Raw genomic sequence first — 17,838 nt, 5'->3', positions numbered from 1 at the left:
GACAACACACCGACGAGGCATGATGTCTCCAAGGTTCCAAAAAATAGTCGAAAAAACGGAAAATAACAGAGCTGAGACCCGGTGTTTGTAATGTGAAAATTAATATGGCGGGTGTGTTACCTCGGTGACGTCACGTTCTGACGTCATCGCTAAAAGACCGATAAACAGAAAGGCGTTTAATTTGCCAAAATTCACCCATTTAGAGTTCGGAAATCGGTTGAAAAAATACATGGTCTTTTCTGCAACATCAAGGTATATATTGACGCTTGCATAGGTTTGGTGATAATGTTCCCCTTTAAGTGTGTCAATCCATGCGTTATGCTATAATAAAACATGATATTGTCAATGAATTCACTATGCAATAGTTAATAAAAATTGCTCAAATCTGGACCACATGGAGTGCGGCAAACTTTAGTGGTGGTGTGTGGGTGCTATCTGTCTGGTAGTGTACAGCGAAATGTGTGTGCTTTTTTTTTTTTAAATGTACACCTGTTAAAGGTTAAATTTCAAAGCTGATGGTGTATATTTATAAAAGCAAATAATAAAGGTTATGTCAAACAGAAAAATTATTTTGCTTATTTAAACTGTTTTCCCTAAAATGCACATTGAGGCTATGAAGTGTATTTTATCAGAAATCCAAACATTTTTGTAAATGGAAAAGTTCGCGAAATAGAGAGGTTTGTAAATCAAGTTTACTTTGTGACTCGATTAATTGAGCAAACTAGTCGAACGATTACTTGATTAGTACAATAATCGATAGCTGCAGCCTGCACAGTATTGCAATATCGTGATGTTGCGATATATTGCGATTTTCTAAATATTTCACTGATAGATTTTAAAATGTAGTTTAAAATACAAGTTATATGACAATAATAACACATAGACCAGTGGTTCTCAACCTTTTTTCAGTGATGTACCCCCTTTGAACATTTTTTTTAATTCAAGTACTCCTTAATCAGAGCAAAGCATTTTTGGTTGAAAAAAAGAGATAAAGAAGTAAAATACAGCACTATGTCATCAGTTTCTGATTTATTAAATTGTATAACAGTGCAAAAATATTGCTCATTTGTAGTGGTCTTTCTTGAACTATTTGGTAAAAAAATATATAATAATTACTAAAAACTTGTTGAAAAATAAACAAGTGATTCAATTATAAATAAAGATTTCTACACATAGAAATAATCATCAACTTAAACTGTCCTCTTTGGGGATTGCAATAGAGAATTCTAAACATGTCTTCACAAAATAATACATCTTTAACATCAATATTTATGGAACATGTCCACAAAAAATGTAGCTGTCAACACTGAATATTGCATTGTTGCATTTCTTTCCACAGTTTATGAACTTACATTCATATTTCGTTTGAGTATTATTCAATGAATATATTTATAAAGGATTTTTGAATTGTTGCTATTTTTGAAAAATCTCTCGTACCCCTTGGCATACCTTCAAGTACCCCCAGGAGTACGCGTACCCCCATTTGAGAACCATTATATTAGACAAACTGATTAAAAAAACCCATCTATATCTATGTTTTGCAACTGTACAGAAAGTGGTCAAGTTTCCTGTTAAAATGCTGCATACTCATGTTAAACAATACCGCAGTGTCAAATCATACAGTCCGGTTTGTGCATTTGGGTGTGAGTTTGCATGCAGTTTTGGAAGCCACTGACCACAGGGTGTTGGAATATTTTCTGAACAATGGGCCTTTTGTGACGTCAAACTCAATCAAATGAATAATCCAGTGTTTGTCTACGGCATTTGGGGCCATTAGCAAAGTGGATTAGCTGTTAAACTCAGATTGAACAATACGGTGACAATGCTTCAATACCACTTTGTTTGAGGTGTACCCAAATCCGTAGCCTGTGATTCCATGGTCTGTTAATGAAGGTTATATCCGACCCTGTCTGAAAAAAAGTGGTGACGTTTGTCTTTATGATATACAGTGGGGCAAAAAAGTATTTAGTCAGCCACCGATTGTGCAAGTTCTCCCACTTAAAACGATGAGAGAGGTCTGTAATTTTCATCATAGGTACACTTCAACTGTGAGAGACAGAATGTGAAAAAAAAATCGAGGAATTCACATTGTAGAAATTTTAAAGAATTTATTTGTAAATTATGGTGGAAAATAAGTATTTGGTCAACCATTCAAAGTTCTCACTGATGGAAGGAGGTTTTGGCTCAAAATCTCACGATACATGGCCCCATTCATTCTTTCCTTAACACAGATCAGTCGTCCTGTCCCCTTAGCAGAAAAACAGCCCCAAAGCATGATGTTTCCACCCCCATGCTTCACAGTTGGTATGGTGTTCTTGGGATGCAACTCAGTATTCTTCTTCCTCCAAACACGACGAGTTTTGGACCAAAAAAGGACCAAAAGGTGTGGGAAATACTCAAATATATAAAAAAAATCATAAGCAGCTTGGACCTGCTAGCTGTTGCATTCACTAAACTTACCCAAATTGATATTAAACAGCATTCATCTGAAAGGCTTGCATTATCTTGACTCAACATTTCAATGCGGTGTTATGTGTTGGATATAAACACATTGAAGAGCTTGGATATCGACATTACTGTTAAACTTTTTTTACTGATACTGTTTGAATGTTACATTACTGTTATTAGTGATTCCCAGAGCCCAGTAACAGTTAGAGATGCACAGTAGTAGAAGACTTTAGGTCCCATCTTAAAACTAACTTGTATACTCTAGCCTTTAACTTGACCCCTTTTTAGACCGGTTGATCTGCCGTCTCTTTTCTGCTCTGCCCCCATCTCCTGCATGGAGAGATTATCAGGTGACCACAGATGATGAGCTAGCTGCTTAAAGTGGGGACCCAGGGTGGACCACTCATCTGTGCATCAGTTGGGGACGCCTCTGCGCTGCTGAGCTGTCTCCACTTAAGATGATCCCCTGCTGGCCCTACTACGGACTGGACTCTCACACTAATACACTTGACGTCCATTGCACCGATCCCCCTAAGGTTTCTCATTGTATCCCATTGGTTTGAGTTTTTTCTTGCCCTGATGTGGGATCTGAGCAGAGGATGTCATTGTGGCTTGTGCAGCCCTTTGAGACACTTGCTATTGAGGGCTGTATGAATAAACTTTGATATATATATATATATATATATTTATATATATATATATATATATATATGTTGTGGGGAAATTGTGTTCACGTATTTAAAGTTACAGTCACTCCATGCGGTCCCGATTCTATACATGTTTTATTCATTAAACCATTAACCGTATCAACACAACATAAATTAAGGCCTTTTTCTAATCAAATTAATTGATTTGATCAATTAATTGTTGCAACCATAACATGTAGCATTTACATAAAAATGTTGGATACATACAATAAATTAATGCAGTAATAAATGGGTTACTAATTTAAACTAGTGTATTTTAAAAAAGACAACACCTTTTGTGTTTTTAATTTGCACAACCAAGTATTTGTCTTTTGAGCAGGGGTGTCAAACGTACAGGTTTTATCCGGCCCGCGGGATGAGTTTGCGAAGTATAAAAATGAGCCAATTTTTTTTATTTAAAAAAATGCTGTTCTAAATGTGTCCACTAGATGTCGCAATAGCAATTTTTTGTATCTTTCTAATCTAGATGATGCTACATTTGTAAGAAAAAAAGAAAAAAACACGTTAGTGCACCAGTCGAGGTAAATGAGCAAACTGCATAAATAACATCCTGTAATTTGATATTGTTATTTTTTTTTATCCTGATAGATTGAAAATTAGTTGACTGATGAACATTATGACATAATTTATTCAGAAAGTATAAATAACGATGTGGAGGGGGGCGTGGCCTGCAGTCCTGCAACAAAGCAGAGTGTGCCAGGAACGAATTCGAGATCAGCGACAGGTGCGTAGATGGTCCACCTGGGCGTGCTTATCTAATCACCTGTCGCTCTGTTAAAGGCAGCAGCCGGGAAGGAGAGAGGGGTGGTTGAAGGTGGACCACGAGCACGAGCGAGAGCGAGACTGATGAAAAGACAATTGCTAAAAAGCACAAAGACAATTTATTGCAAAATAGAACATTTTGGTAAAACTGGAAGAGCCCGGTGATTGGTGATCCGAAAAACCCGGAAGTGCAAGTTTTCCACACACGACAAATAAAGATAGAATACTATTAGCCGTAACATGTAAGTGTAAAATAAACCCGACAACATTATGATTTGTACATTTTCAGAATGTGCTTGTTCTATTTTTGAACAAAGAAAAAAATCTGTATTTGTCTTTATTTTTAAATAATCTTGCCGTGATTTTACCAGTCTGGCCTACTTGGGAGAAGATTTTTCTCCATGTGGCCCCCGTCTAAAATGAGTTTGACACCCCTGCTTTAGAGTATGTTATACTTACTAACTTATCAATGTACACTTTCCTAATTGCTTCTTAATTTAGTTGCATTAAACATAATATCAGATATTTATGATGAGTTGCAGCCAGTTAATGCACTTCATTTTGTTTCGCTCCTTAAAGAGACAATTAATCAACACTCATTTCCACACAATGGACTGCATTTGTATTCAGTCACTCGACCAATACGCCTATCACGATAGGTTTCAATATTCACAACCTGATTAACCAGTCACCCTTTAAACAACAAAGAAACCACAATTCCTGGCATTACAACAGTTGCTTACATTCATCGGATGCCTTTCGCCGTGAGAATACATTCACTTTACAAGAACTGAAAGCTGTGATTATACCCACCTTCTGTATATTTATCTTCTGGAAGCACGGGCAGGCAAAGAGAAAGAAAGGAAGACATTCATTAAGCAGCATGCAGACTAGGACGAGCCGTTGCATGTTGTTAGCATGCAAGGCATTGAAAAATCACATGCAAGTGACCTATTAGAGCTCGTTTTTTTTTTTCTTTTCTTTTTCACATAGGCATTCCCTTCCTGTCCTTACTCATGACAGGGTTTGGGACTTTAAGCTCATCTAAAAAAAGAAGAAGTATTATTCATAGTATATTATATATATATTCAACATGGTATTTTTGGAAGGTTGTAAAACACCTATAGCAACAGTGCTAAATTACTTTAAAAAAAGACTATTCGGCATTATGCCTGGGGTGATAAAGCACATGTTACTCATTGTATTATGTAGGGTGCTTTAATTCCTTTATTTAAAGGGGAAAATTATCACAATTTCAAAAGGGTTAAAAACAATAAAAATTAGTTCCCAGTGGCTTGTTTTATTTTTCGATGTTTTTTTCAAAATTTTACACCTCCCGGAATATCCCTAAAAAAAGCTTTAAAGTTCTTGATTTTCGCTATTTACGATATTAGCTCGGATTCAGACTCGGATTTCAGCGGCTTAAGCGATTCAACAGATTACGCATGTATTGAAACAGATGGTCGGAATATGGAGGCAGATAGCGAAAACGAAATTGAAGAAGAAACTGAAGTTATTGAGCGAATAGCTATTGACGCTATTCGGCCATTGCATGGCTGTACTTAATGAAGTGACCCATAGCATGGCTGCCTTATTAGCATCGCCGGTAAAATGTGCGGACCAAACGATCAGGACTTTCGCATCTTGTGACACTGGAGCAACTTAAATCCTTCGATTGGTAAGTGTTTGTTTCGCATTAAACGTGGGTATCTAGTTTCAAATGTACATACAGCTAGTGTAAATAGCATGTTAGCATCGATTAGCTGGCAGTCATGCTGCGACCAAACATGTCTGATTAGCACATAAGTCAACAACATCAACAAAACTCACCTTTGTGATTTCGTTGACTTAATCGCTGCAAATGCATCTGCAGGTTATCCATACATCTCTGTGCCATGTCTGTCTTAGCATCGCCGGTAAAATGTGCAGACACTCTGGCACATTCAATGGGGGTCTGGCGGCAGATTTCTTGCCAGTGGTGCAACTTGAATCCCTCCCTGTTAGTGTTGTTACACTCTCCGACAACACACCGACGAGGCATCATGTCTCCAAGGTTCCGAAAAATAGTCGAAAAAACGAAAAATAACAGAGCTGAGACCTGGTGTTAGTAATGTTAAAATTAATATGGCGGGTGTGTTACCTCGGTGATGTCACTTTCTGACGTCATCGCTAAAAGACCGATAAACAGAGAAGGCATTTAATTTGCCAAAAATCAGCCATTTAGAGTTCGGAAATCGGTTAAAAAAATACATGGTCTTTTCTGCAACATCAAGGTATATATTGACGCTTGCATAGGTTTGGTGATAATTTTCCCCTTTAAGCGTGATGGGCTTCAAAAACTATTTGATTCAACACACTAATCATGCCTTTTATTCTGGAAGAAAAGCTACTCTAAGATATGTGTAATGAAATGTACTGCAAGAGAAAGCAAACAAGACCCTTAATAAATATGTCTGTGGTAATTGAATGCACTGTGTCAGAACGGGCAGTGATCATTGTGTGTTATTCAGGGTGATTTGCTGTTGAAAACAATGTCCGGTGGCAGTTTCCTGCAAATTAATTTGCTTATAATTTAATTTATGTGGTGAAGAGGTGAAAAAAACATGTGACATACTGTGTGAGGAGTTTAAGCAAATAGTTGGATGACTCATGCATACTAAATACATTGTTTTTTTTTAATGTGATGCAGCTTTAATGCATGCAAAATGAGATGTTTAAGGCCCATAGTCTGCCTATAAAAAAACACAATAATCAGTCAGTCAGTTGGTCTTTTCACCAGGGTTCAATATACGCTTTAAAACCATAAAAAAACATAAACATACCTAAGATGACAGTAATTATAACTGCATATTTAAACACATAACAAAATGTAATATACAGAAGCCTACGATATATAATTTGTGTTTGTAGAAAGAAAACTATGGAGTTAGAAACAACGGCGAAACGCAGCAAAGCCCGACCACAGAAACAAATTCCTACCTCTTTAAAATGCTTTGTTGCCCAAATTCAAGCGCTGATTTGACTCAAAAACTTACCATCCTCACTCGTTCCCCTCAGACATCATGCAAAAGAACATTTGAAATCATACTTTTGTGAACAAAGCAATTGCACACCGCTGAATAAGACCAAAGGTTATTTTAAAATATAACCATACTGCTGAATTATAATAATATTCAAATATCACAATTAATTTGATGACAATTTCCCTTGTGGATCATTAAAGTTTGTCTAATACTTGCTGATGACAATGCAGTTATGTGTTCCGAGAGGTTGGTCATCTGAACACATTTGAATGTGGAATAAATCATATCACTCTGCTCACAAAAGCCTGATGATGGGGGAAGAAAAAAAAAAACATTTAAGCCAAGCATGAAAGCAATACTTGGAAAAGAAAACACAGTTTTAAAACATACTGTATAGTAACACCCTCAACAATGACAGACACATCCATTGTGTGCTTCACAAGGAGTAACCCAGTTTGTTATTGTAATGTCTGTAATACATCTGTACATGTGTTATAACCCACACGTATAGTATATTAGTATATGGTCAGAACAATGCACCTGTTATTCCTTATGACTTGTTTTTGTCTAAATGCACTAGTTTTGTATTTATTATTATTTTTTCTATTATTCTGTTCTTTATTGCATATGGTATCTGCACCAGAGAAGGAGCTGCTTGTATGCACAGTGACAATAAAAGGCATCGTATTATATTATATTCAGTTATCTTTATATATGCAGTGGGGCAAAAAAGTATTTAGTCAGCCACCGATTGTGCAAGTTCTCCCACTTCAAATGACGACAGAGGTCTGTAATTTTCATCATAGGTACACTTCAACTGTGAGGGACAGAATGTGAAAAAAAAAAATCCAGGAATTCACATTGTAGGAATTTCAAATAATTTATTTGTAAATTAAGGTGGAAAATAAGTATTTGGTCACTTCAAACAAGGAAGATCTCTGGCTCTCAAAAACCTGTAACTTCTTCTTTAAGAAGTTCTTCTGTCCTCCACTCATTACCTGTATTAATGGCACTTGTTAGACAGTGTTATCTGTATAAAAGACACCTGTCCACAGCCTAAAACAGTCGGACTCCAAACTCTAATATGGCCAAGACCAACGAGCTGTCGAAGGACACCAGGAAAAGAATTGTAGACCTGCACCAGACTGGGAAGAGTGAATATACAATAGGCAAGCAGCTTGGTGTGAAAAAATCAACTATGGGAGCAATTATCAGAAAATGGAAGACATACAAGACCACTGATAATCTCCCTCGATCTGGGGCTCCACAAAGGATCTCATCCCGTGGGGTCAAAATGATCATGAGAACAGTGAGCAAAAATCCCAGAACCACACGGGGGGACCTGGTGAATGACCTGCAGAGAGCTGGGACCAAAGTAACAAAGGTTACCATCAGTAACACACTACGCCGACAGGGAATCAAATCCTGCACTGCCAGACATGTCCCCCTGCTTAAGCCAGTGCATGTCCAGGCCCGTCTGAAGTTTGCCAGAGATCACATGGATGATACAGCAGAGGATTGGGAGAATGTCATGTGGTCAGATGAAACCCAAATAGAATTTTTTGGTATAAACTCATCTCGTCGTGTTTGGAGGAAGAAGAATACTGAGTTGATCCCAAGAACACCATAACTACTGTGAAGCATGGGGGTGGAAACATCATGCTTTGGGGCTGGTTTTCTGCTAAGGGGACAGGACGATTGATCCGTGTTAATGAAAGAATGAATGGGGCCATGTATCTTGAGATTTTGAGCCAAAACCTCCTTCCATCAGTGAGAGCTTTGAAAGGTTTACCAAATACTTGTTTTCCATCATAATTTACCAATAAATTCTTTAAAATTCCTACAATGTGAATTCCTGGATTTTTTTATTCACATTCTGTCTCTCACAGTTGAAGCGTACCTATGATTAAAAATTACAGACCTCTGTCCTCAGTGGGAGAACTTGCACAATCGGTGGCTGACTAAATACTTTTTGCCCTATTGTACATGTATATATTAGGGTTTTCAGAGTAATACATGATTGCATATGATTAATTACAAAATGATTGCATCAATCATGTTAAAATGCAGATTAATCTCGCAACTTGTGTTGACCTTAACCATGGATGGTTACTTAAAAGCCATGACTTGCTACTTGCTATGTGATCAGGAGACTCCAACTGGTGAGTTTGCTGGCAAATTTCTCTTCAAAATACAATTTGATGGGGCTTCATATGAAAGTGTGTATAAATTCCAAAAAAATGTTTATTTGTGTCAAAATGCTGTAGTCTTGAAAATGTATTTAAAACATGCATTTATGTCAAAATACTGTAGTCTTTTGAAAATGGACTAAAAATAGTAATAATAATTATTGAAATTAATTAGCATTCGAGAGTGATTCATCACATTTGTAATAAATTAATCGTTTAACAGCACTGATGTATACACACACACACACAAACACACCATAGGAATGTATAAATTGTATAATAATGATAGAATTCTAAAGTTAATCTTGAAATTAAAAGTTAAATTGGCCCGTCTTTTACAACTGATGGTTCAAACAATGTTTCCTTCATGATATATCTGTACATCTATTATGCGTTTATTCTCAGAAATTCTAAATATTTCTTGTAATATTGTCACCTGATTGTTATTATTTTAGTATTACTTGTTAGTGTAAGAATTAATAATATTCTATTTTAACAATCTTTAAATGTCACAATTGAGACTTAACTATGTTGTTCTGAAAAAAAGAAGCTTTGCTCTTAACAGCAGTATCACCTGCCATGGGCCATTAAAACAAGTCCCGTATAACACACGCGCACACACACACACCCACACACACACACACACACAGACACGCACACACATACAAATGTACCCAGCTGGTTACATCCTAATCCAAAGGCATAAATCCATTTAATCCCCTCGACAAAGCGATCCTAGTGCCATTGTGCTAGTAAACACAACACTAAAATGAGTCTATCGACTATCACACACCTGCATCGTGTGACACTGACCATTTTCCAACCGGTACGCTCAATGTGTAATTACTATAAAAAGTCCAATAGGTACCACTTTAGTGAATGAAACATCTGCCATGCACGGACACAAAATTAATTAAGGAAGGTTAATAAATGATGTTAGTTGTTCATTCTGATATGTTCACATCGCCTTTGACATTGAAGATTGTCATTCAAAACCATTGGAGCATCAGTGTTCTGAAAGGTACTTTCAAAAAGTAATTAATTAGAGTTACTTGTTACTTGACCAAAAAAGTAATTGAATTATTAACGGAATTACTTTTAAATAAATGTAATTAATTGCTAGGGGAAGTAATTTATACGTTACTTAAAAAAATGTAACTTTAAAATAGTTGACATATGGATTGAGGGATGTTTAAAGGCCTACTGAAATGAGATGTTCTTATTTAAACGGGAATAGCAGGTCCATTCTATGTGTCATACTTGATCATTTTGCGATATTGCCATATTTTTGCTGAAAGGATTTAGTAGAGAACATCCACGACAAAGTTCGTAACTTCAGGTGCTAAGAGAAAAGCCCTGCCTCTACCGGAAGTCGCAGACGATGACGTCACATGTTGATGGCTCCTCACATATTCACATTGATTTTAATGGGAGCCTCCAACAAAAATTGAGAAAACGACAATTTCCCGATTAATTTGAGCGAGAATGAAAGATTCGTGTTTGAGGATATTGATAGCGACGGACTAGAAAAAAAAAAAAAAAGTGAAAAAAAAAACAAACACGATTGCATTGGGACAGATTCCGATGTTTTTAGACACATTTAGTAGGTTCTTTCTGGGAAATCCCTTATCTTTCTATTTTGTTGCTAGTTTTTAGTGAGTTAAATAGTACCTGATAGTCGGAAGGGTGTCTTGACGCCAATGTTTTAGGGGAGTCAACGGCAGCTATGGACGGCACAAGCCTGCTGGTTGACATGTGGTCGGGATCCATGTTCACTTGACCGCGCTCTGATCCATAGTAAAGTTTCACCTCCAGGAATTTTAAACACGGAATCACCGTGTGCTTGTGTGGCTAAAGGCTATAGCTTCCCAACTCCCATCTTTCTACTGTGACTCCTCCAATATTAATTGAACAAATTTCAAAAGATTCAGCAACACAGATCTCCAAAATACTGTGTAATTATGCCGTTAAAGCAGACGACTTTTAACTATGTGTGTGCGCAGCGCTCATACTTCCTAAAAACCCGTGCCGTCTTGCGTACACGTCATCATTACACGACGTTTCGAAGACGAAACTCCCGGGAAATTTAAAATTGCAATTTAGTAAACTAAAAAGGCCGTATTGGCATGTGTTGCAATGTTAATATTTCATCATTGATATATAAACTATCAGACTGCGTGGTGGATAGTAGTGGGTTTCAGTAGGCCTTTAACGCTTTCAATAAGGTTGCATAACAACTCAGCTGCGCCCCGAAGACTTTTAGTAGGCCACTGGCATATAACAGCGGTTTTTCCCTCTGACTATTCATGTTGATCATAATCAAAATGGCAACTGAAACTGAATATTTTGGGTGCAATGTTACATTCTTGAGAGTGTGGAGGGAGGTGTGGCCAGCGCGCTTGCAGAAGCAAAGGTCACCGCCACTGTCTATGGTGCTGTGGACGAGCACCATCGGATAGGGGCGGGGGCATGTGCTGACGGCGAGACACAGCTGGCAGATGATTAGATTTCACAGGTGGTACGTGTTAATCTAATCATCTGTTGTCTTCAACAGTAAGCAGCCGAGAGCAGGAGGGGAGGAAGATACGGATTTGGCCGAAAAGTCACGTCCAGCTGGAGCAAAATGTGTGAGCAAATTCTATAGACATTAAATCATTGTTCAAAACTGCAAAGCTTGGCTCTTGTGTAATAGTGGAATGGCTGGGAAGCGACTTCCACAGAGGGTTTTGCAGTTGGTTATGTTCTGATTATGTTTCCACTAGGGTTGTCCCAATACCAATATTTTGGTACCGGTACCAAAATGTATTTTGATACTTTTCGATCCTATTCAAAATAAAGGGGACCACCAAAAAAAAGTCATGTTTGGCTTCATTTTAACACAACACATTTTACAATATATTTACCATATGTTTCCAATTGAACTCAATGAACAATTTTGAAATATTAAAATACAAATTAAAAGGCAATAAAAAAAAATTGGGCTTTTATTGTAACACTAAAAGAACAATTTACAATTTTGTCCCGTCTTAACCTAATATGGCGGCATGGCGTAGTGGGTAGAGCGGCCGGCCAGAAACCTTAGGGTTGCAGGTTCGCTTCCCACCTATTGGCATCCAAAAAATCGCTGCCGTTGTGTCCTTGGGCAGGACACTTCATTCTTTGCCCCCGGTGCCACTCACACTGGTGAATGAATGATGAATGAATGATAGATAGGTGGTGGTCTGAGGGGCCGTAGGCGCAAACTGGCAGCCACGCTTCCGTCAGTCTACCCTAGGGCAGACCGTAACTTACCACCACCAGGTGTGAATGAATGTTGAGACCCACTTCTCAGTGAGCGCTTTGAGTGTTTAGAAAAGCGCGATATAAATTCAAGTTATAACCTATATAATAGTATAACCTAGCTGAGATACATGTAGGCTCCAGCACTCCCTGTGACCCTAAAAGTGAAAAATCGGTAGAAAATGGCTGAATGGATGTATAACCTTTATTCTAGGACAGGGGTAGGGAACCTATGGCTCTAGAGCCAGATGTGGCTCTTTTGATGACTGGACCTGGCTCTCAGATAAATCTTAGCTGACATTGCTAAACACTATAAGTCAGGGGTGCCCACACTTTTTCTGCAGGCGAGCTACTTTTCAATTGACCAACTCGAGGGGATCTACCTCATTTATATATATCATGTATATGTATTTATTTATGAAAGAGACATTTTTGTAAACAAATTAAATGTGTTTAATGATAATACAAGCATGTGTAACACATATAGATGTCTTTCTTTCACAAAGACAAGAATATAAGTTGGTGTATTACCTGATTCTGATTACTTGCATTGATTGGAATCAGACAGTAATGATGATAACGGCCACATTTTCAAATGGAGGAGAAAAAAAGTTGTCCTTTCTGTACAATACCGCATGAAAGTGGTTGGTTTTTGGCATCTAATTCATCCAGCTTCCATACACTTTACAAGAAAAACATTGGCGGCAAATTCCGTAGCTTGCTTGATTGACATTCACGGCACCCGAGGGTCTTGTGAGATGACGCAGGCTGCTGCCAGTTCATTATTATGAAAAAATGACAGAGAGGAAGGCGAGAAACACTTTTTATTTCAACAGACTTTCGCGCCGTCCCTTCCGTCAAAACTCTAAAGGCCGACTGCACATTTCCTATCTTCACAATAAAAGCCCTGCTTCATGCTGCCTGCGCTAACAAAATAAGAGTCTCGGAAAGCTGGCGTGCACAAGTGATGTGCACGCCAGCTTTCTGAGGGATCGCTTGTGCACGCCAGTTTTCCGAGACTCTGTATTTAGTTAGCGCAGGCAGCATGAAGCAGGGCTTTTATTGTGACGATAGGAAATGTGCAGTCGGCCTTTAGAGTTTTGACGGAAGGTACGGCGCGAGAGTCTGTTGAAATAAAAAGTGTTTCTCGCCTTCCTCTCGGTAATTTTTTCATAATAATGGTCTTGCAGCAGCCAGCGTCATCTCACAAGACCCCCCGGTACCGTGAATGTCATTTAAGTGACGTCCTGGTGAAGATTGATGATCACTAATTTTTGGGTCTATTTTTTTTAAAAGCCTGGCTGGAGATCGACTGACACACCCCCCGCGGTCGACTGGTAGCTCGCGATCGACGTAATGGGCACCCCTGCTATGAGTAATGAATAATTCCGCCGGTAATCACAGTGTCAAAAATTACGTTCAAAATATACAATTTTCTCATGCATTTTAATCCATCCATCCGGTTTCTACCACACCTGTTCAAGAAATCGCATTAATGGTAAGAAGTGTTATATTTATTGTTGGTTAGCTTCAGAATAACAATATTATTAAAAAGAATAAGAGACGTATTATACTCTAAAAATGTTGGACTTACTTAAAAATGCATGCATCATCATCATTTATTTTTATTCCTTTCATGAAAATGCATATATAAAAGCCACGTACAATTGACACTTTCATTGTTTTTTTTTTGTTTGTTATACATTTCCATGATAAGAAAGGAGCAGATGGAAGAATAATTTTCTTATAATTATCTGCCCAAATTATTTTTGATGACTTTATAACTGTTCCCTCCAACAACACCCGAACTCCAACATACTTTTCAATTTTCCTTTAAGCATTTTTACAATGACACGTCCAATCTAAATCAAAATTCAGTTTGATATAATTCCAGTTTTCTCTTTTTATAACTTTTTTTAAAAACAAAGATATTCTTACAGCTTTTTAAGTCTTTGTTTAGAGAATATCATGCTTTCACACCAACAACAGACAAGCACATTTGTTTCAAATTTGTTCGCACTCTTGGATGTTTAAAGTCATACGGCCTTCTGTGGTTCTCATCTTTAGATGTGAAAACATAACTTTTGGATGTCCTTCGGAATAACTTTATTTCTCGCTTTGAACATCATTAATAGAGTATTCAATTCTACAATGTATTTTAGTTTCAGTAATCCTGACCTAATGAAGAGTGGTTTTGTGTGGTCTCTATATCCTACTTTAAAAATGATACGAATTGCTCTTTTCTGTGAAAGAAATAAAGGCATTATGTTGCTATGATATGTATTTCCCCATATTTCTGCACAATAATTGAAATAAGGTAGAATAATAGTTGTATTCAGTCTTGAAAAAAATATAATATGGCTCTCACGGAAATACTTTTTATAATACTTGGCTTGTATGGCTCTCTCAGCTAAAAAGGTTCCCGACCCCTGTTCTAGGACAAGGTTGGAATAGAAAAGAAAGCTTTATTGACATTGTATTAAATGATTTATGATTTTCTGTTGCCACTCTTGGTCCGTGCTTTAAGAAAAATACAATCATTAGTAAATACTAAAAACAATTCTTCGGCTGAAACAACACAGAAAATAATTGTAGCAGGTCAAACACACATTTTTAAGGGTTAAACACAAATTGAAGGAAATGTCATTTCACTTGCATTGGTTTGCGCTACGTGGGCGGTTTTGACTCTGCTAATAATTGGCAACAAGCCAAGCAGCTGTGTGCACGTCTACATATCGATATGTCCACAGCAAGGGCACAGGTTGATTAAATTACCAGGTCTGGATGAATGTTATTTAAATGTTTACCTGAGTTTGGAGCAAAGGTGGTAATACTGTAATGCCACCATGTTTTAAGGCAAAGCAGGTTGAAAGCGTCCCCTTGATCGATAATTTTGAAGCCCAATTACCTCCATATTGCACTTCAACCATCCTCTTTATTGACCATATGTCATTTTTCGTCTTCACACTATTTCTGCTTGTGCGCTGTGTGAGTGTGTGCGCGCTGACACACTCAACATGCTCTTCTGCTTTGTATGTCACCGCCGCACGGCAGCATTCTGATGGAAAAAAAGTGCAAGTATTTTTCGAAGGCAGTATAGTAAAGTTTTTTATTAATTTGTACCAGGATACGGTACATTCCTAGTTTGCACCATGTTTAGTTTCTTTTTTTGGGTGGGCTATTTTCCTGTTGCATTTTACCATTTATCTGAAAACTGGATTGGAGCATTGCCCTCTTTGTTTTTGCTGCTCCTCTTCAGTTGCATGAACAACACATTAATTTATGGCGCAGAGCATTTTTAGAAACTATTTAGGATCAGTTGTCTTACGTAAACAATATTAATGAGATAGTTGTATTTATTTTAGATAGATAGATAGATAGATAGATAGATAGTACTTTATTGATTCCTTCAGGAGAGTTCCTTCAGGAAAATTAAAATTCCAGCAGCAGTGTACAGAGTTGAGATCAATTTAAAGAAAAAAGTGAAAAGTAAATAATGGGGGTTTAAAAGGAAACAAAATAGAGAAATATTACAAAAAGAATAAAAACAATGGGAATAACAATATAACAGTAAAATAAGAATAAAACAACAGAAACTAGGCAGTAGTGACCATGTTATGAAAACGTATTGCACTGTTATTGTTTTGCATTACCTGTCATCCTAGTACCCCTTGCGCCCCTCCCCAGAGAGAAGTTGTACAGTCTAATGGTGTGTGGGACAAAGGAGTTTTTGAGTCTATTAGTCCTGCACTTGGGATGAAGCAGTCTAGCACTGAACAGGCTCCTCTGGCTACTGATAACGCTATGCAGAGGGTGACTGGCGTCATCCAGGATGCTCACTAGTTTGTCCACAGTCCTCTTCTCTGCCACCGTCACCAGTGAGTCCAGTTTCATTCCGATTGTAGAACCGGCCCGCCTGATCAGTTTCTCAAGTCTGGAGCTGTCCTTCTTAGATGTAATTTAATGCTCTGAACTCCTATTTCCATTCACATGTTGTATTGAGTGGAATAACAGATGTCTCAGCTCATCTTCCTAACTAATGCAACCCGCGACCCAAATGGGGACAATCAGTAGAAAACGGGTAGATGGAAGTGTTCACATTCACTGGATTATCTCATCGAGGACATCAATGTCCAATATTATATTCATTTATAGGCATACAAAAACTAGGTAACATTTTGTAGATAGTCTGTAAACGAACTTTCTGTTGTTGCTCTCTTTAAAAAAAAAAAACTATACCTGAAAAGAAATGGTTGAATTATTCACAACTAAAAGTTATATTTCAGTACATGAATATACTACGCCGGACAGTTGAACCTCGGATTCAGGAGGAACAGTGTGGTTTTTGTCCTGGTCGTGGAACTGTGGACCAGCTCTAAACTCTCGGCAGGGTTCTTGAGGGTGCCTGGGTGTTTGCCCAACCAGTCTACATGTGCTTTGTGGACTTGGAGAAGGCATTCGACCGTGTCCCTCGGGAAGTCCTGTGGGGAGTGCTCAGAGAGTATGGGGTATCGGACTGTCTTATTGTGGCGGTCCGCTCCCTGTATGATCAGTGTCAGAGCTTGGTCCGCACTGCCAGTAGTAAGTCGGACACGTTTCCAGTGAGGGTTGGACTCCGCCAAGGCTGCCCTTTGTCACCGATTCTGTACATAACTTTTATGGACAGAATTTTTAGGCGCAGTCAAGGCGTTGAGGGGTTCCGGTTTGGTGGCCGTGGGATTACGTCTCTGTGATGTGGTCCTGATGGTTTCATCTGGCCGGGATCTTCAGCTCTCACTGGATCGCTTCGCAACCGAGTGTGAAGCGGCCGGAATGAGAATCAGCACCTCCAAATCCGAGTCCATGGTTCTCTCCCGGGTGGAGTGCCATTTCCGGGTCGGGGAGGAGACCCTGTCCCAAGTGGAGGAGTTCAAGTACCTAGGAGTCTTGTTCACGAGTGGGGGAAGAGTGGATCGTGAGATTGACAGGCGGATCGGTGCGGCGTCTTCAGTAATGCGGACGTTGTACCGATTCGTTGTGGTGAAGAAGAAGCTGAGCCGGAAGGCAAAGCTCTCAATTTACCGGTCGATCTACGTTCCCATCCTCACCTATGGTCATGAGCTTTGGGTCATGACCGAAAGGATAAGATCACAGGTACAAGCGGCCGAAATGAGTTTCCTCCGCCGTGTGGCGGGGCTCTTCATTAGAGATGAAATGAATTATATTTATATAGCGCTTTTTCTCTAGTGACTCAAAGCACTTTACAAAGTTAAACCCAATATCTAAGTTACACTTAAACCAGTGTGAGTGGCACTGGGAGCAGGAGGGTAAAGTGTCTTGCCCAAGGACAAAACGGCAGTGACTAGGATGGCGGAAGCGGGGATCGAACCTGCAACCCTCAAGTTGCTGGCCAACCGAGCTATACCGCCCCAGATAGGGTGAGAAGCTCTG

The 17,838-nt window shown here is 38.5% G+C and overlaps 1 protein-coding gene across 21 annotated transcripts in view; it reads right to left on the bottom strand.

Moving 5' to 3' along the window:
* Positions 1 to 17,838, bottom strand: part of nrxn1a (neurexin 1a) — a 775,979-nt gene that overhangs the window by 717,333 nt on the left and 40,808 nt on the right. For 12 of the 21 annotated variants that reach the window (XM_061910433.1, XM_061910435.1, XM_061910444.1 and 9 more), the window contains exon 2: positions 4,731 to 4,748. The exons of 8 other annotated variants lie outside the window; for them this stretch is intronic. In XM_061910433.1, the coding sequence (XP_061766417.1) occupies positions 4,731 to 4,748 (18 nt within the window). The remainder of the gene's footprint in view (positions 1 to 4,730; positions 4,749 to 17,838) is intronic. One more of the 21 variants, XM_061910434.1, reaches the window with a different exon arrangement.

This window comes from Nerophis ophidion, linkage group LG09 (assembly GCF_033978795.1).
Source record: "Nerophis ophidion isolate RoL-2023_Sa linkage group LG09, RoL_Noph_v1.0, whole genome shotgun sequence".
In the NCBI taxonomy this organism is placed as follows: Eukaryota; Metazoa; Chordata; class Actinopteri; order Syngnathiformes; family Syngnathidae; genus Nerophis; species Nerophis ophidion.
Note: the sequence above shows the minus strand (reverse complement) of the source record. Positions and strands in the feature narration are given on the sequence as shown.